This window comes from Mytilus trossulus, chromosome 14 (genome assembly GCF_036588685.1).
Source record: "Mytilus trossulus isolate FHL-02 chromosome 14, PNRI_Mtr1.1.1.hap1, whole genome shotgun sequence".
Classification (NCBI taxonomy): Eukaryota; Metazoa; Mollusca; class Bivalvia; order Mytilida; family Mytilidae; genus Mytilus; species Mytilus trossulus.
The window spans coordinates 57,538,582-57,559,955 of record NC_086386.1 but is presented as its reverse complement, the minus strand read 5'-3'; the positions used below and the strand labels follow the sequence as shown (position 1 = coordinate 57,559,955).

At 30.1% G+C, this 21,374-nt stretch overlaps 1 protein-coding gene across 3 annotated transcripts in view; it reads left to right on the top strand.

Annotated features, from left to right (window-relative positions):
- Positions 1-15,578, top strand: part of LOC134696344 (centrosomal protein of 135 kDa-like) — a 42,895-nt gene extending 27,317 nt beyond the window's left edge. For 2 of the 3 annotated variants that reach the window (XM_063558070.1, XM_063558073.1), the window contains 15 exons: positions 623-748; positions 1,089-1,178; positions 1,579-1,641; positions 2,042-2,293; positions 3,336-3,487; positions 3,985-4,255; positions 4,890-4,945; positions 5,449-5,617; positions 6,164-6,274; positions 6,713-6,898; positions 8,729-8,938; positions 10,293-10,495; positions 10,743-10,847; positions 11,048-11,218; positions 12,871-15,578. In XM_063558070.1, the coding sequence (XP_063414140.1) occupies positions 623-748; positions 1,089-1,178; positions 1,579-1,641; positions 2,042-2,293; positions 3,336-3,487; positions 3,985-4,255; positions 4,890-4,945; positions 5,449-5,617; positions 6,164-6,274; positions 6,713-6,898; positions 8,729-8,938; positions 10,293-10,495; positions 10,743-10,847; positions 11,048-11,218; positions 12,871-12,994 (2,289 nt within the window). In that variant the 3' untranslated portion in view covers positions 12,995-15,578. Of the gene's footprint in view, positions 1-622; positions 749-1,088; positions 1,179-1,578; positions 1,642-2,041; positions 2,294-3,335; positions 3,488-3,984; positions 4,256-4,889; positions 4,946-5,448; positions 5,618-6,163; positions 6,275-6,712; positions 6,899-8,728; positions 8,939-10,292; positions 10,496-10,742; positions 10,848-11,047; positions 11,219-11,834; positions 11,857-12,870 lie in introns of all 3 variants that reach the window. The other variant, XM_063558072.1, reaches the window with a different exon arrangement.
- The last annotated feature ends 5,796 nt before the right edge of the window (positions 15,579-21,374 follow it).

Sequence of the window (21,374 nt, the reverse complement as noted above, 5' to 3'; positions counted from 1 at the left end):
CAGGCGTCAAAAGGCATGTGTAGTAAAGTTGTGGCGTCAATAGACGTCATTAGGGAGGAAAGGGTTAGGGCCCTTTGGTCTCTGACATTTGTTTTTATACCATGTCAACAGGTTGTGCTATCGATTTTGTAATCATACAGTCAACATCATAACACATTTCAATTGTATTTGAATACATAGCTGCTTTGAAATCAGGAATTTTGTGGATTTCATTTATTTTCGTTGGTACCAACATTCGATGAAATATGGAAAAAATTGTTATTTCACTGAGATTTCATTAATTTTTTTTCAAATGTTTGTATACGAAGTAAAAATAAGAAGGGTTGGTATGATAACTAAAGAGACAACTCATAAAAGATCAAATCACACATAAATTAACTATAGGTCATTGTACAGCCTTAAACAATGATTAAAAAAAATATTGTCAAAGGTTTTAATACTCCATTAAAGACTTGTAATTTGTTGTTACACTATTCTCAAAAAATCAACAAAAAATGGTTTTCAACAAATAAAAATAAATCTGCATTAAATTATCATTGGATGATTTCTATGCAAGAACTATGTATCTCAATTTTATTTGAAACAAAATATTTATTTTTATGATTTTTTTTTTCATTTATAGACTGTAGCCCAATATGAAACTGTGATACGGGTCATGGAAGAAGAGAAAGAATACTACAAGAAAGAATATGAAATTCTGAAAGCCACAAAGAAAACAATTACATCTGCTAGGGCTACACCAACTAAGGTTTGTCTTTATAATCCTTACACAAAATAGAAACGACATTTGTGGATTTTTTTTCTGGAGTTATATCCCTTTGACCAGTTTATTGCAAAAACAACCCAACCCAAACCATGGAAGCATTTAATATCAATTAAAGTGACTATGATGACATATTTTCCACCGAATATTTTTTTTCTATTGGGGAAAAAAAAAATTTAATCAGTTCACAAAATTACACAGAAGGTATAAATCATCAGAACAATATTAAAAAAATATAATTTATACATCTTGAATATATTTTAAAAATGGGTGGTAAGTAGAAAATTTGATTGTCTGTTATACTAATCTTTTAACGTAATTTCAGGGACTTGATGATCCAGAAGTTTCTAAATTAATTAGAGAAAGAGATGAAATGAAAGCTTTACTAGATAAATTTGAAAGACATATGGCTGAGGTTAGTACAACATGTTTATCATGAAAAATAATAACTGTAAATTCAGAAAATATTGCATTTTTTAATAAATGCAAAGTATCACAATAGAAAAAACTAGCATTCTGATATCTAATACATGAAAAACAATGAAAATGATGGAGAAGATAAACAAAAATGTAGACAAGAGAATAATACGCAGATTTAAAGTCTTTAAACAAAAAATTAAATATGAGAAAACAGTCTTGAATTTGCTGTAAACCGTTTTTAAATGCAAGTTCTACAGTTTCGAAAGGGAATCATTTATTTTATTTATATATGACCTGTAACGACTTATCTGGCCCAACTAGGTTACAAAATGTTCAAATATTAGACATTTATCTCACTATCATCTTAATATAACCTTTTTAACTTTGTATTTCAGATTCAAGCTAATGTTAAAGTTTTGACAGCAGAGAGAGACAAACTCAGCACAATGTATGATGAGGTAAGACATTGCTTCTTAATAAAGTAAACATAGGTATCATTAAGGATGTACTTAGATGAAAGTAAGAAATCAAAATTATAAAATTATAAAATTGTTACTTTAATTTGGAAGAGAATTATTTTAAGAACAAAATAAGCTAAATATTTATTGATAGGTTATGAAGCTTCTTTTGAAATATTTGATTTTTAAATGGCCGGAAAAGGCTGAGTCTGACTTTTACCTTATATTTTCATTAGAATTATTTGGGTCTCAAATCGAAAAGAAAAGAAATCTTGAATCTGCTTAAATTTTGGTAAAAAAATATATAAGAGCTACATCAATTGAAGAAAAAACGGGTGTTATGGGGCAAAATAAAACTCTTGTATTTATGATAATCATATTTTTATATTATTGTTTTTAGACCAAAGATGAGCTCCAGAGAATAAGGAGAGAACTTGTTCGATCACCCAAATCTCCCAAAACATCATTGGCAGCTCAGGCAATCTTAAGGCGAGTGGAAAATGAAAGAGATGACGGAATTTCAGACCTCAGGAGAATGACAACCGAGAGAGATAGTCTCAGAGAGAGGTTGAAGATTGCAACAGAATCTTCCCTGTCAGACAGAGCCAAGCTGGAACAGAAAATTGAGGACCTGGAAAATGCTCTACATAATGTAAGTCTTATGTATAAACTTTCTTGGGAGAATAGTCAGAAGCTTCTGAAAAGTGATTTTTGAAACCGGAGATTTACATATTATATTTTCGGCCATTTTATTTGTTCAAGTGAAATAAATGAACAAAAGCATGACATTTTATATATTAACAAGAAAACTTTATTATTCCTTCCCTCTTGGAATAGGACTTCACTTACAATATTGATGGTTTTTCAAGTTCAATCCCCTGATTTCACTGTCTAATTATTTATTTGTAACACTTTTCTCAAATACTATTGAATCAAATGACTTCATACAGACTTCTTTATAAAAAGATTTTATATTAATTTATTGAGATAAGTTGTAAGGTGTTAGCATCTACTTCCTTTCTATGCCCCACCTACAATAGTAGAGGGGCATTATGTTTTCTGGTCTGCGCCTCCTTTCGTTCGTCCCGCTCCAGGTTAAAGTTTTTGGTCAAGGTAGTTTTTGATGAAGCTGGAGTCCAATCAATTTGAAACTTAGTACACTTGTTTCTTATGATATGATCTTTCTAATTTTAAAGCCAAATTAGACATTTGACCCCAATTTCACGGTCCACTGAACATAGAAAATGAAAGTGCAAGTTTCAGGTTAAAGTTTTTGGTCAAGGTAGTTTTTGATGAAGCTGAAGTTCTATCAACTTGAAACTTAGTACACTTGATGCTTATGATATGATCTTTTTAATTTTAAAGCCAAATTAGACTTTTGCCCCCCAATTTCACGGTCCACTGAACATAGAAAATGAAAGTGGGAGTTTTAGGTTAAAGCTTTTGGTCAAGGTAGTTTTTGATGAAGTTGAAGACCTAACAACTTGAAACTTAGTACACATGTTCCATATGGTATGATCTTTCTAATTTCAATGCCAAATTAGATTTTCTACCCAATTTCACAGTCAATTGAACATGGAAAATGAGAGTGCGAGTGGGGCATACGTGTACTTAGGACACATTCTTGTTCCATATATTTTGAATATTTTTAGCGCTATAATATCCACAACTTCATGTTTTTTTCTTTTTTCCAGTCTGAAACAGAGAAGAGTGAATATGTTGTCAGAGTAACAACTCTAAGAGAAGATGTTAGACACTATGAGGACCAAGTGAAAGACCAGGCCCTTCGTCTAGGCCATACTCAGGACGAGGCCTCTCAGCATAGGTCTACAGCTACACAAATGAAGTAAGAAATTTACAGGTCTAGAAAACAAAAATGTGGGCAGGGATTTACACTCAAACCTTGAAATTTTATCATGGGTGGAGAAATGGTGGTGATTTACAAATACCTCACCTTGCAGTCCTACTCAGACTCGGAAATCAATTAATCAAAATAATGGGTACCAATTTTCATGGATGAAGAAAACTTGCAGTTTCATGGACATTTAATTATTGGTTTTGCCAGAATCTGCATATTTTCCTATAGAAGAGGGGCCTGATGGGTTATTTTCGTTTACGTGATCTGCGCATTTTACCTATTGTGATCCGTGTTTATACAGATTTTTTTTTAACAATATTTTCATGATCTGTGATCATGGAAATTTATATTATTTTCTGTGAATCGTGATTGACAAAAAAATCAACTTGTGAATCATGACAAAAGTAGAAAAATGTACTAGTTTTTAAAAAACTCGATAGATTTGATAATAATTTGTGTAACTAAATATTTCTTTCTGCTTTTAGAATGCTTGCTGAAGAGACAGAGAAATCGTTAGAAGATGCACAAAAACGTCTGGGAAGAAGAGAACATACTGTTCAATCACAAGAAGAAAAGATCTTGCAATTAGAGGACAGGATCGCTGAAATGAATAGAGCTCTTCTGAATACCAAAGATGAGGCTGGTCAGCAAAGACTTACCATCAGTTCACTTGATAGAGAGAAGGATGGTCTGCAACTGGCCATTGATGAAAAGACAGAAAAAATTGCTAGATTGAATGAAGATATTTTAGTGAAGGTTGGTGCAAATATATAATCTTGTACAATATAAAAAAGAAAATGTGGTATAATGGCCAATAAGACAACTCTCTACAAGATAAGAGACCAAATGGCACAGAAATTAACAACTATAGGTCATCTTACAGCCTTCAAAAATGAGCAAAGCCCATACAGCATATTCAGCTATAAAAGGCCCCTAAATGACCAAGGTAAAATAATTCAACGGAGAAACCCAACAGCCTAATTTATGAACAAAAAAATGAACTAAAAACAAATACGTAACACAACAAAAAATGCCAAACACTACAGGCTCCTGTCTTGCTTACCAGTCTTTTTTTAAGGCTACAAAATATTGTGTTCATTCAAATTTTAAATCTAGCCTTTGGTTTGACTCAGCTATCACACATGATGAAGCAATTTGCCGTTTCAGAATGTAATGCATTATGGGTAATATTTTTAAAAATGTACACCAAAACGTTGTGATTGGTTCAAAACGTTGTCAACAATGGTAATTCAACAAATGACGTGATGATATTTTCATTGTGGTGTACGAACAATGAAATTACCTAAAGTCCTTTAGATTCCGAAACGGCTTATTTTGATATCATGTATAATATGGTTTTAATATTTGATAACTTAATTTGTCATTTCAGGAAAAACTTATGAGTGATTTGAAGATCCGAGTCAATGAACTGGAAGCTCAGCTAGAGTAAGTAAATCATGGAAAGAAATTGAAAATGCTATTGGATTAATAAATGAGGCAAATTCAGAGTTCCATAAAAAAAAAAGTATTTTGAAGAACTCAGGGCAAGCCACAAATGAATCTAAATACTTCCACTTGTAAGTTTAAGACAACTCAGACTGATAGCTGGTTACTAAGCAAACATCATTTAATTATTTTATCACAGTATTTTGTTTTAAATATTGAGACAGTTACATGACAATCGGATGCCAAACAAAAAATAAATTCATAAAAAAAACCATTGTGTATTTATTAAATATTCAACAAAATGCAGCTTTTCTATAGAACTGTAAAACCATGGAGAAAAACCAATATCCATCAAAATATGTTATCAATTTTAAAATTTTCTATCACAAGTACCATTCATCTTTTAATGGAAAAGTCATAACAAATGCTTTCAGTAAATATTTGAGATATAACCATAACCATGTACATAATATCTTTAACAATTTGCTTTATTATTTTTCCAGGCATGCTGGTGATAACTTAGGTCTGAAGGATAGAGAGATTAAGAGTTTACACAGACAGTTTGATAGCACTACTGAAGATCTGAGTGAGACAAGTCGTAGTAAAGACATTGCTCTCAGAGAGAATAGACGGCTTCAAGATGACTTGGCTGTAATGACAAGAGAAAATCAGGTATTGGGATTTTTCATTAATGTTTAATAGGCAAACACACGATTCAAAATTTGTTTGGACAATTTTGGATGTCTTTCAGCTTATTTAAGTATAAAAAGGAAGATGTGGTATGATTGCCAATGAGACCAAATGACAAAAAAATAACAACTATAGATCAATGTACAGTCCCCAACAATAAGCAAAGCTCATATCGCATAGTCGGCTATAAAGGTCCGGAAATGACAAATGTAAAGCATTTGATGAAAATACTTCTTAAAAAAAAACAATGAAGCAAAAACTAGACAAAAAGGCAACTTTATCAACCCATCATAAATAACATTTCTTAATTTTTCTTATCTTTTTGAAGATATAAAAAAAGATAATACAATATTAATGTTTGTATATATAAGATTATATATACACACAAATGAGAAGGAAATAGTGTTAAAAAATAATTATTAAGGTCTGTGAGTTTTAATTATATAATGAATAATACAAATATACAGAAAAGAAAAAATGTTTGTTTTATTGGAAATGTTTTTAATCTATTTATATTTTATTTTGTAGAAATTAAATCAAGAGTTACAAGATGCTTTAGATGACAGGGAACAGTTGAAATCTCAAGTACAGGATTATATGACTGAAGTGAAGAGGACTGAAGATTTGTTAAATAGAAAGGTACCAGGCTAAAAAATCTTGAAAATTGTGATAGCGATCTGCGGCCATCTCCAAGTAACAGTTTGATGTTGGGCTTGGCTGAGTGTTGAAGGCCTCAAATGTACTTTGAGATGAAGAACAAAAATATATAACAGTTAGAATTATTCCTTTATCACACTTAAATAAATCATTGTGTGTCAAATTTATTTTCAACTATAAGAATAGAAAATGATAACCGTGATCGTGTCAAAGAGATAACAACCTGACCATAAAGCAGACAACAACACAAGACCAAAAAGAGCCATCAGCGCATCGAAACAATCTATGAGTCTGTTTTGTTATCTTTGAAATTATCCTTAAAATTTAAGAAATAAAATCTGGAAATATCAAAGAAGCAAATATTTTTTTGTAAAATAAGAAATTTCATCAATATTTATATTTTTGTTGTTATATTGTTAGGAATCAGAACGATCTGACCTGCTGGAGCAGTATAGAGCCTTATCAGTGGAAGCTGAACAATACCAAACCTCATCACATCAGTTGGAGAGTGAAGGCTCCAATCTGAGGCTGGAACTGATGACCAAAGACTCAGAGATCAGAAGAAACAGAGACAAAATTGACAACTTAGAAAGAGAAATTCAAGAGGTAGTGTTTTTATGTACATGATGAAGGATTATAAATTTTTTTAATTTCTGTTTTAGGCCAAAGAAAATATATGTGTGGTCCTAGTTACCTGTTCTAACATAGATCTATTTTTTATGCCCCATTTAGAGGCATTATGTTTTCTGGTCTGTCCGTCTGTTCGTTCGTTCCTCCTTCCATTCATCAGTTTGTCCCGCTTCAGGTTAAAGTTTTGGTTGAGGAAGTTCTTGATGAAGTTGAAGTCCAATCATCTTGAAACTTAGTACACAAGTTACCTATGATATGATCTTTCTAATTTTAATGCCAAATTATAGATTATCCCCCATTTTCAAGGTCCACTGAACATAGAAAATCATAGTGCTGATGGGGTATCTGTGTACTTGGGACATATTCTTGTTTTAATTTCTAGGATGTGTATAATACTAGAGCTGAAATCATTAAAAAAAAATTGTGCCGGATTTTGAGGACCCATCAAAAAACCTACCTATTGACCTGTTTTTTCTTCAGGACATAACTGGAACCACACATATATTTTTGTTTGGCCTTATTTTCATTTCATCCATAAAGGACTATTATTTTGAAAATTGTTGATGAAAAACATCCATCATAGTTTTTGTACTTTGGTAGGTGAAATCATTACAGGTTTAGTTATCCTTCTTTAGGGAAGATTTGCATTTCATAAAATGTACCAGACCTAATGATTAAAGGGAGGTAACTTCAATTTTGTTACAGGACCCACTGCAGAATGATTCCACCTCCAAGGTATGATGTTGGCCATTTGAATTATTCATTTTATTTTATTTTATCCAACAGCAAAGGAAAATTCATTTTAAGAAAAATGTTATTTTATTTAAAATGATCATATGCATTGCTTTCCATTATTTAATATCAAAATCTTTAGAAAAATCTGTAAAAACAAAATGGAAAATTAATGTTTGTCAAAAGTATCTTAAAAAGCTTGAAAAAAATAGATTTTTCATAGTTTGGTTACAGTCTGAGGCTAAAATGTATAAATAACTAGAATTAGGATAACTTTATCTTTTGCTGTTGTACAGAAAGATATTTGCAACAGTGGGACTTGAGTTATTTCAATTAAAATTTCATTCCAACAATTTTGTAGTCCATTTAAGAATGTGTCAAGACAAAATAATAGAATCCATTCCTAAAAAGTTCAGCAATAATAATTCAAAATTTGCATTTTTAAAATAGAAAGTTGAATGCAGTCCATACTGTTCCACTGTTGTACCTATAGATCATGGTTTATTTTCCATATTCATACTTTTCATATTTTTAGTTAAGCTTATTCATTGTATGCATGAGAAAAAAATAGCATTATTTTTCTTATCATTTATTTAATTTTGATGCTATAATGATGTTATGTATTGATAAGCCATTTCAAAGCACATGTTTTTATAGAATTATTATCATCATTTTCATGGACATATACATGTATAACCATTTTTTTTTTACAAAAACATTATTTTTCATGAATTTTGCAGAGCTCTGGTTCTTTTTTTTTTTTTTTTTTTTTTATTACAACCGCATTCCTTAAAGTTTTGGCAACCAAATAAATATTATTTCTATATTTTATCTATTAAATATCTGCATCATGATATTTTGTCCTCATTATCAACTTACAAAACTAAGATACAGTGGAAATGGAATTTCTGGGCTCTCCTCTTAATAAAAATCATATGCTCAAATTAGATACCTTTATTAGCTCCTTTGAGTAAACTTTGAAGTTGTACAGAAAAAAGTTGTCTTGAAGTGAGCAGTTTGTTTAAAAGTTTATAACTTTAAATATTAATTTAATATATATTTTTTTTATTTTAGCATTTGAATGCTCAACAGGCCTATGAGCTCCAAGTGTCCAACCTTACAAGATCTGTTGGCAATTTAGAGGAGAACCTCCGAATAGTGGAGGAAGAAAAACAGAACTTACTTATAGATCTGACAGCAGTGAGAGAACTTTGTGCCAAGTTAGAGGGCAGTAAAGAGTCATTACAGAGACAGTTAACGTCTGCTTCATTAGATAGAGAACAGGTGAGTTAGGTTTCAGTGAAAAAAGCGGAAAGATTGTGTCTCCACAGAATCAGCTTCTGCAATTTTCAAGTTCAATAGTATTTGATAATGCACTTGTATTGTGCTATTTAAAGTAAAAGTTTATATACCATGATATAAAAAAGAAGATGTGGTATGATTGCCAATGAGACAACTATCCACAAAAGACCAAATTGACACAAACATTAACAATTATAGGTCACCGTACGGCCTTCAACAATGATCAAAGCCCATACCCGCATATAGTCAGCTATAAAAGGCCCCTATGAGCCTGTTGCAATTGCGCTGAATAATTATTCTACAAAAGAGTATACTATTCAATTTAACCTGTCAACCTTTAATTATTACAGAAAAGAATGAAAACTGCTTAAGTTGAAGGGTAGGCAGAGACATTCCGAAATCCTCATGATTCTTTGTATGATTCTGCATACATTTTTTGATGAAAATACTTCTTAGATGACTCACTACAAATGTTAAAAAGTTTCCATTCTTATTCTTTAAAACTAAATTTCATAAAATATCTGGTTTCAAAAGATAATGAGAAAGTTTTGAAGTTAAAATGTGTTTTTTTTTCTTTCAAAATGTATATTTATGACACAAACACACTTATTGTAAATTTACAAACTATTAAGTGCATTTATTATTGCAATTTGGAAAGAGGGAACAAAATGTGAATTTCATTAATGAGATTTTAGTAAAATCTACATACAGATTTAGATATAAGATATCAAAATAAATATTCCCATGATTGCAATACTCACCCTGCCGCATCATTTGCAATAGTATATTTATGAATTAACAGTAGATACACCATTCAACTTGGTACTTTATTTGGCCTTTTTAACTTTTTTGGATTCGAGCGTCACTGATGAGTCTCTTGTAGACGAAACCGGCATCTGGTGTATATACAAAATTTAGTCCTGGTATCTATGATGAGTTTATTTATAAAATTCTTCTAATTTCATTGATAAGGATGTACTTAGTTGAGAATTAATAAATCAAGAATTTAAAATTGATTCTATAATCTGGTAGAGCATTCATTAAGGATAAAAATAAGCTAAAAATAAAAAAAGACTCCAACTTTTACCTTATGTTTGCATTGGTTTTATTTGGGTTCCAAAACATAAGAAAGAAAATTAAGAATCTTCTAAAGATTTGGTAAATGATCTTTCATGAGCTATTTAGTCTTGTATGAAAAAATAAATGGGTGTTATGGGGCCAAATATTTTACCTTATTTTGTATGAAAAAACATGAAGAAGTCCGAAAATTTTACACCAATTTCAAAGCCTCACCTAAGTACATCCATAATTACTTTTCCTTTTACCATGTTTACAGTTACAAAACTTAGTAGACGATATGAGACAGGAAACAGACCTACTGAAGAGTCAGGTATCAGCTGAGAGAACCAACTTAAAGAGCTTAGAAGGGCTTCTACAGAATAACCGTGAGAAGGAGTTCCAGACACAGTTAAATCAACAGGAGAAGAGTGCCGAGATACAGATGCTCAAGGATAGATTGTCTCTTAACGAAAGTAAAATGTAAGTTGTAGAAAAACGAATAAATATATATATTCATTTGTTTATTTAAAAACCAAATTAACAAATATTTGCAAGGATTTATAATGCTAACAAATTATTTTTCATTTATTTTATTTTATCCATTAACTTCGCTAATTTTGTTGGAATAGAAATCATTACAAATAGCTTTTTCAAAATAAAGTATGTTTTTTTAAGTTACTGGATCAACAAAAAGAATATTTGTAACATTAATTTTTTTTGATTTCAGACAAAGCCAGGGTAGAGAGATAGCTTCATTGAGGACAAGAAATGTTGAACTGGAGGGAGATGTTGAAAGACTGAGAAGAAATCTTACAAGTGAAAAGTTTGAAAGGTGTGGGAATTAACTTTTATATAAAGAGTTACAAATCAAGTTTTTTGATAGATTGATATTAATTGCATATTAGTCTATAATGACAAAATCGCAATAAAAATGCACTCAATAATTTCTAAATTTACAGATATATTACCAATATATCTGTTTAGTACCCTTTGATATTTGTTGTGAACTTTATTGTCCTATTTTTCTTACAGAGAGAGAGCATGCCAGGAATTAAAACGCCATGGATTTAATCCACCCATTCCAACAATGGACTTTTCCACCAGTGCTGGAGGCTCCTCCTACAGTTATCATCGAACATTGAAAACAACTACCACCAGCAGAACTAGGTCAAGGTCAAGATCTAGGTCACCAAGTCCTGCAAGGTATAGATAATTTTTTTTACTCGAATTCATTTTAGTTTTAATTATATATATATATATATATTGAAAATAAAAAGATGTGGTATGATTGCAATTAGGACAATTCTTCACAAGAGATCAAATGACAAAGAAATTATTGTGTAGTCTGATAGTACTATTATATTAAAATGTATGTGGGAGGTGGGAAGGGACTTACAAAATATCCCTACAAACAAGAACCACTTCTTTAGATAATTTTGCATAATTGTAATGGAAGATTAATGAAAAAAGACCCATGACCCACATTCAATAATTTAACTTCCCTTCCTACCCTCCATATACATTTTAGTAATAGCACCTAAATTTCTATAAATCTCATGATTATGTTTAAAATTTAATTTCATATTTCATAGATGTGGGTTTTTTTTTAATCTTTTCCTCATTGTTTTTTATACATATATAATATAGTAAGCTTTATAAGGGACAAACATAACAAAATGTAAACATTTGAATAAAAAAAAAAACAACAAACATAAAACATTATCTGATTTTGGACCAAAATATAAAGATTATTTCTGTTTTTTGAGAAGATTTTTCCAAAATTTCATATATCTTAAATCTTCTTATTTTTCAACTGCAGAGAGTAATTTTTATTTTCCACTGTAAGTATGGGTGCTATGAATTACCCAGAATGATATTCTCAATTAATTATTAGTGATATGTATTTTTGCATTGTTAGATTTGTATAGTATTCAGTTATATTTTGAAATTATTCAGATTTTACTAACATTTCAAGCTGAAGATTTTCAGTATTTGTTGAATTGTCTCCCTTGTGTTCTCGTAACTTAATTATCTCCCTTTGTTTATATCAGTTGAAAGTGCTGTTTGTTCTGCCAAAAAAATCACATATATATTTTTTATTCACATCTATATTTTTATGCAGTTCTATATGTTTAAAAAAACAACTTGAATCAATAGCATGTACTTATATTCTTTAGTTATTAAACAAAGTAAAGGTTTTTAGGTACATATGCAAATATGCATGATATGTATTATAAGAATAGAAAATTGAAATAAAACACAATTTATTTAGAAAATGATGGTATAACACTAATGTTATATGAAATTATGAGATGTAAAGTCCCAATTAGATTTCAGTGTTGAATATTGCTTGAAATTGTCGTTGAGTATCAATATATAAAAGGGCATTTTGCTATTTAGGTAGAAGTTTTAAGCTTTTCATTGTTTATTCTATGCAATAGCTCATGATTTAAATAAATGTTTTGGGTTGGATTTTTTTTGCCTTAAACCAGTGTCTGTGCAAGATCTATTTGGTTGAATTTTTATTATTATTTCTAATATGTTGAAGTAATTATCAATTTAGAGTTTAATTTATTCACATCTCAGTACTGTGGATTCATTATTAGTCGTTGGATACCAATCTTCGTGAATTTCATGGGCACAAGTGAACAACGAATTAAAATTTTCAACGTATGACAAATTTTTGTAGGCTTTGTATGCAGAAGTGGGGAAAACGACGAAATCAAATATCCTTGAATATGCAAGTTTTACTCGATCCACAAAATTGATTCCCACGAAAATAAATGAATCCACAGTATATATAAAAAATGAAAAGATTTCATTTTGTTTTATATAAATTTAAATTTATTTTTCAGATATCGTAGTCCCAATACTTCCTACCTGGGTTATTCTGCACATCGTAGTCGATCACCTGAACGAAGCAGCTACCTTGATGACATTGACACATCCTTGAAGAGTTTAGGAAATGATGTGCTTTGATCCAAATTTTATAACTAATTATTTAGGTTTTAAACAATTTACATAGCAACAAATGTGATATTGACTTATAGATCTGGTTGCCATGGGATACGTAGAAAAATTGATGCTAGGGGTTTCCATGGCTACAATATTATATACCCACTGCCAATAAGCATTTTATCAACAGACTGTTCTGTGATACGATGAAAGTTGGAGTTTCCATGGAAATTAAATTTTCTCAGAATTTTTCAAATTGCAAGTATTGTGTTTTCATTGGTCAGAAAACAAATTTATGATATCAGCAAATTTAGATAACTATTAATCATCAAAATAAGAAAAAGGTTATTTTTTTTCTTCCACAAATTTCAAACATACAAGGCATCCCTGTGATAGATTGTTTAACACCAATTTTGGATAAGATACTTGCATAAAATTTCGTTATAAAACTGAGAAAATTTCGGCCCATGAAAATCTTTTCTGCTTTCGGTCAAAACCAAAGTTCCAGCAAATATCAACTTTGTTATTAATCATCATATAAACAAGTACATTGTACTATTTTTTTGACCCACATGTCATTTAGTCCAACTCAGTCAATATGAACGTAAATTTTTTACTGCATGATATTGTTCAGTAAGTTTTAAGACCTTTCAGTAAAAAGGAGGGTTAAAATGTCTCTCTTTAAAAATAAATGTCAAATTGTGGGAAGGGTTTTTATTGTTTTTCTTTAATCAATCTGTGATATTTTTCTGTACAGTGCTGTGTTTTATTATTTATTTGTAGATATGCAAATTATTAATGATAATTTTTGGTTACAGTGATATTAATTTTAGATACAGTAGAATCTGTAAAATTAGAAAATATGTTTGGGGTTTAAAAAAATTCTGTTCTGTAAACCTGATTTTATCTTAATTTATTTTTGAATTATAATGTTATGTATTTTGATTTGTAAAAACTGTCAGATGTAACATTCCTACTTTTGTCTCCTGGTAAGTTGTAGCTTGCCACAAAGAAAATTCACTTGTCCTTCAAGATTCCATGACCTTGAAATGTCTCATTTGGCTGATTGCTGTTTTATTGGCTTTAAACAGACATCTATTTTCAAACATTTAGAAAGGGACATAATTCTTGTAATTAAGGGACATTACTCATTTTAGAAGGTTTTTGAATATTCACTATAATATGTCATTAAAATGAAGTACAAAAAGATACTTTCTAAGAATTTTACTGTGCTTTGAATTTTAAGAATTTAATAAAAAAAACAAAAATTTGGAAAATTGGTGCTAAAAGATTAAAGAATAGTATGCAGAAAACAATAAGAAATTCAAAACGCAAGAAACAGCAGTGTCTTGTTGGATGAATTCAAATAAACCAATAATATGTATGTACCGGTAATTAAATGAAGTCCTGGATACTATTATTTCATGAGAGTTAAGTTCCATCCATTAATTAAGAAATCCGTCCATCTTCATTTGAGAAGAATTTGTATGTTTTTTATTTATTTTTCTTGTTTATGAATAATAATATTTTTGCATTATATGTGTATGGTAGATAATAGTGAAAATGTATGAAGAATGTATACAATTTTTATTTATTTTAAAGAAATCTTGATAAATGTAGTTTTTGCCTCTTGGAAAGTTGTTTTGGAGTAATGTTATTATGTTATCAAAAGTCAATTTGCCACAAACTTGCAAGCATACAATGTCATGTGATTCTCGTCATGATACTGATTGGTTGATTACAAATAGAATGTCATATGATCTTTGTCATGATACTAATTGGCTGGTCACAAATACAATGTCATGTGATTCTTGTCATGATTCTGATTGGCTGGTCACAAATACAATGTCATGGGATTCCTGTCAAGATTCTGATTGGCTGGTCACAGCAATCAAGGTTTTCATAAAACAGCTGTGCATTTTGCAAGCCATTAACTACATAGCATTTACATTATTTATGCAGATGTCATATTTTGATGATTTTTAATATATTATAACTGTTAGTTGTTACCAAGTAGATATTAGCTAATTTTGTAAACACTTCAAAAGTGAAAGTACAGAAAACTTGAAAGTGAAAGTAAAATGGTTATAGAATGAAATTTAAGAAAAAAAGAAATTATTTACATTCGACGAAAGAAAATGTCAATTTATGAAGCTTCATGATTTTTTTTTGAAATTTAAGCTTTTAGAGTCTTTAATTTGGAAAGAAGCATAATTCCATTTTATCCATCTGTTAATATCTTGCAAAGTCATAAAATTTTAGATTTTTTTTTCTCAAATTTAATTTATTTTTGTAAAAGGCTTATCTTTAATTACAAAAATTGAACTTTTTCCCCATGAAAGAATGTCATTATGTAAATTAATGGATGAGAGTTTAAAGTTGAAAGCAAGGTGTAAATTCTGTTCTGGTAAAAAGTTTCCAGTACTGTACTAGCAAGTGGTTTGGATTTTTCTCACCAACATTTAGAGTGAAATTTGCTTGCCACTGTACATATAACAGTAATATTTGCCAGACTTGTTAAGCATGTTTTTGTGCTGTACACATTTTGGAAGTAGTTACTGCTTTTTCGTACATCAAAATTTCTTAATAAAGTATATTTTTAAAGTTATATTATTTGTTTTTCTTTTTGCAACAATTTTGTCTTATGTGATGAATGAACTATTGCTGTTATATATTCCCCCTTTAAACCCCTCATCTGATGCCGACATCTATAAGTGTCTCTTCATCCTGTTCCACTTATGAACCCACACTGCTTCTAGCTATTTGATAGATATTACCCACATACTGTAGTTTTATCTTAAAAAAAAGTTGTAGGACATATGTATCACCACCACATAACATTTTTAGAAAACTTTTTAAATATGTATCAGGGACAGATGAATTGATCTTGAGATTTTATCAGGAAAAATCGAGACAATGTAAAGGTAATTTCTTAGCTGTATTTGGCAAAACGTTAAGGAATTTTGGTCCTCAATGCTCTTCAACTTCATACTTTATTTGGCCATTTTAACTTTTTTGGATTCGAGTGTCACTGATGAGTCTTTTGTAGTTGAAACTCGCGTCTGGCATATATACTAAATTTAGTCCTAGTATCTATGATGAGTTTATTTTCAAGCAAAAGTCAAAAATGAAAAAGAACAAAGATCACAAAAAATTAACGAATGATAAAAATTTCATGAAAAAAAAGATTATTTTAGCAAAACAGAGCACATCTAAAAATCAAGTGTAAACTTGGATAGCCTGGAAGAGTAAGAATTTTCCAATCCAATAGTGACACTTGTTGAATACTCTAACCACCTAGATTCACACAAAAAACACAACACCAAAAAATACCTTTTAAATAATTTTCTTTAACATTTAATGTAAATTATAACTGATGAAACCTTTTATAACTGACTATGTGGTATGGACCTTACAGTAATCTACAGCTGTTAATGTCTGTATAATTTGGTCTCTTGTGGAGAGTTGTCTCATTGGCAATCATACAACATCTCATTATTTAACAAAGTTCTACACAATTTTTGTTATTATTAGGATCAAGGAAGGGCTTATAAAAACCATTTACAATTGATGCGATATTCCAGTGATATCTCGAGTATCTGTTTTATAGATGGTGAAGGATATGTTCCAATCATTGAATACACAAGCCTGTCCTTGTTTCCCCGAATTTGACATACCAAATATGACTTATTACTGTGGTTGTACTGACACAAGTAACACGATGAGTGCCATATGTGGAGCAGGATCTGCGTACCCCCTTGTACATGGTATTATTTGTTTTCTCTTTAATATGTAGTATATTCTTGTTTGTCTTTTTTTTTATTTAGATATTTCGCCATGTTGTCAGTTTATTTTCGAGTTATGAGTTTGAATTTTTTTTTTGGTAGCTTTTGACTCTGTTTTTGACTAATTTTTTTTCTTGACTATTTTTTTTGTATTTGGGTTTTTTATAGTAAACTCATCATTGATACTAGGATTAAATGTTGTATTTACGTCAGACAGTCTTTTAGTCTACAAAAGACTCATAAGTGACATTCGAATTCAAAAAAGTTACTAAGGCCAAATAAAGTACAAAGTTAAGCATTGTTGACCACAATTCCTACAGCTAAGGTAATCTATTCCTGAAGAAGAAACACCTTAGTATTTAAAAAAATTCAATATGACCATATCAATGATAGAATTGTGCTCTTCAACTTTGTAATTTATTTGGCCTTTATAACATTTTTGATTCAAGCGTCACTGATAAGTCTTTTGTAGACGAAACGCGCGTCTGGCATAAATATTAAATTTTATTCCTGCTATCTATGATGAGTTTATTTGTTTATTCACAGTTTTTCCCCATTCTATATAACTAACAAGGATAAACATATCTATTAAGACACCATCTCTCTATTAAATAGGGGGGAAAAAATTGAAATTGAAAGAAATGGTCAAAAAAGTTTTATGGACCCGGCTACTGTATTTTAATTAAGTTTATAACTCATATCAAACGATAACACACCACACACGAGCGGTTCATTGAATGTCTTGTTTACGTTTTCAAAAAACGACAAATTCATAAACAATATTGATACATCTAAATTCTCTAAACCTCAACTTTGTCCCATTGTAAACGTTTGGAATCAAGTCAGATTTATGATGACTAAGGATAGATACGGCTTTCTCATAAGAAAAAGCAGTGGTGTACAAATTTAAAAAGAAGACCAAGGACAAGGTCGAGTGCTCAAAAAAGGTAGGCAATTTCTGCTCCACTAGACACACACGAATGATTTTCTTTTAACTTATTGACAACTGGATTGTTAGGAGTTAAGTTTTGTTTAGTCTCCGTTGTTGATTTTAGGGATGAAAATTTGCAGGAATATTTAGATGTTCAAAAACAATTGCACCTCATCGTTTAAATTGAATCGTTACCAAATAAATATGAGATTCGGTAGGAAAACTGACAATTCTAGTCAATATATAGATGTTTTTTTTATCAAGGAATTTAACTGATATATATTCAATTCCTCGATTTTATAGTAATTTCAATTTTTGTGTAATAGCCACCATTGGAAGAAGGTTCAGTTACTTATAACGATGTTTAAATTCGACAAATGTTCAAACCTGACATCCGGAATAAAATCTTTTTATATGATTGAAAAACAATAATTTGAAAATAACATCAACAAAACCAAGACATAATATGTATTTCATAATTACAGAAGCTACCTAAATTATCAACTGTCATGAATTATCAATTATAAGCGCTTTGATAGTATAATTTGTGGTTTAATGGTATCATGCGTAGACTGAAGACTGTAATGTATTACAATGAAAATATGCACGAGTTCGAAGCTTTCACCAAAACTCGTTTTTGGGATGTTGAAAGATTGTAAGTTAAAAATAAAAGTTATAATATAATTTAATACAGTGTTCAATGGTTTCTTAAAAATAATCTATTGATAGAACGATAGACTCACGACAGAGAAATGGATTATTAAGATGGTAGGTTTTTTTTTGGGATTGTATTGAATTCATTAAACATATCCATATACGTAAATAATTTGGTTATTACAAGTTTTTCCCCATTCTATAAAACTAATAATGATTAAACATATTTATAAAACACCGCCTCTTCTCAGTAATCCTTTTTACTTTAGCTTGTACAGAACTCAAGTATTTTTCAACAATAGATTCTATTTTATATTTTCAAATTCCATGTTAGTTTTCAATAAAAGTAAAAACAAAAGTCGATTTGACGGAAATACGTTAACACCTTTAACCTTAACAATTTCAACTAACTAAACATGATGGCAGGTAAGATACTTTTAAATATATTTCAGGATTTTTTTTCTCCTCAATGCTCTTCAACGTCGTACTTGAGTTGACCTTTTTTTGATTCAACTATTTTGTAAACGCAACGCGCGTCTGGCGCAAACACAAAATATCAATTCTGGTCTTTATGATGAGTTTATTTATGACTCATATCCAATAGTTGCACATCACACAAGAGGCGTTGTCTTGTTTACTCTTTTATAAACTATAAATACATAAATCATTGGTACATCTAAGTTCTAGAGCCCTACATTTTGACCCAGTGTAAAAGTCTTTAATCGAGACAGCTTTCATTACAAATAATGTATACAATTTTTCCATGCAAAACTGTTTATAGAATATAATCAAGCTCAAATGGTCAGAAAGATCAAATAGTTCCAGCTTCAAAAGAGACATTTTGATATTTTGAGTTTTGCTAATTACTGCCGGATTGGTAAAGATTATGTTTTCATACTTTTGTATTTAAAAGCAATATTCTAGGAAAATAACTGATTCTCTATAGATTTACGGATATGTGAGATTTTCACCTAGCAGTATTGGCACCCAAACTCGAAAGTTCAATATAGGTGGTTAGGATATCTGGTATATGCCCTTGAATGTTACACCTATTTTATCATGCGTATATCAAAATATTTTACTTCAGAATCATATGACGAGAAGTCTTTTAGAATTTTTAATAAATCGAATATGCGTTTAAATAACTGAACGTTTTGGTTATATGGGGTTTCGGATTACCAGATGGCAGCTATTACTCGAGTATTGAATTGTAAATTCGAGTTCTCGAGTGAACTGTTCTATTCGATTTATCGAATACTTTGTTCTAACACTCGGATCTTATCGATACGATACTTTCATGAGAGTTAATCTCAGTTTTAATTGATATTTCAAATTGTTTTTTTAGTTATAAATCTTAACATGCAAAGAGTTCAACGTTTAAAGCAAGACAATTAACGAAACTTAAAATACAATGAAAATGCCTCGTCGACTTCTTCCGTTTCATATACTCGGGATACACAGAAAAAAGATGTACAACAAAACAAATAAGGAACCTCCAAGTACATTTCAAAATCGTACATCTTTATTAGATGGTTAAATAAAAAGGTCAGACACATATCAAACGAATATAAAACAGCTGTCATATTCCTAACTTGGAACCGGAATTTGAAATGACTGTTTGAATCTAAAATATAAGAACAAGAGTGAGAAAGTTCTAATTTTAACAAGATTTAAATATTTTTTTTGGGTTGCATTTCTTTAAACATGTTAATTATAGTTATAGACATTGAAATTTCTTTTAGGCTAAAATTGTGCCTTCTTTACTACAAAGTTTCGCCAATAAATTTATCCTAGACTATTTTCTATTAAAAAAACATTGTGCTGCATTTATCAACATTTATAAGCCCCGAACTTCTTAGGGTTTAGATTATACTTAAGTTATGAACTATTTCTCCATTTGCTGTAGGTTTTTCTCAGAACGTAAGTCCCCGCCATGTTAACTCCAGTACTTAAACAAACTAAAATATCTATGAATGTGATATATCTCCCTTAAAGGGGTGTGATTTGTTAAACAGCCGTATATACAAAGTGTGACGACTGTTTGCAGTTCCTGTCACATTTGTTCTAAATGAAACGATGTTCTTTTACTGTACTCGTCAAATCTTAACTAGGTAATACGCAATTATCCCAGTTGCAGTACCTCCAATTGTCTTTCTAAACAAAATCACTAAGATGAATATATTGACCTTGCTTAATACTTAAGACATGGTTAAGTATTTTAAAAAACATGTATTGATTATGTTAAAAAGATGGCAGATTATACCTGGTTTTATAGTTTACTAGAACTTTTAACGTGTAAGACAGTCGCATAAAAGTCCGTGGCAATAGCAAAATTGTGTTAACAAAACAAACAAAAAAAATAGGTTAAAATATGAAAAATATTGATACAGAAGTCAACATTGTGTATATTGTGTAATAATTTTATCCACAATAAAAACCTATAAATATCTAACCAAGAAAAACGAAAAGGCCAATATACAATATGACATAACCAAATTGCAGTAACACAATGATGGGATGTATAAGTACCGAGCCACGACAGAGGAATGTTATTAAAAACAGACTTAACAATAAAGATAACAATTCACAATAACAAATTATCTTATCAAATCGTATATGCGTATTCTCATTGTTAATAATTCACTTACTTTAAGAGAAATTTGAAAAAAAGGTTATAAAGGCATTCTTCACTTGAAAACGTTCGATTGCCGATATTATGGAGTATACTTGAAAAAATAATATCAATATTAGTTAGCAGGGAAAACATCAATAATTATAGTTTATTGTTGATCATCTCAACGAGATTGGTTTTCTCGCTTGAGTCGGGAAAGCGAAAGCGAGAAAAGCAACCGAGTTGATGTGACCAGTGATAATCTGTTTATCGCTATTTTACCTATGAAGACGTGGTCAATTTTATGTCAGTTTCGATAGAAATGCCACGTACCTCCTTAGTATCTAGCTAGCTTCATGATGTTAAAAATTATCAAAAATAAGATCAAAGGAAAAATGCACAAAATAGCGATTATATTAATTA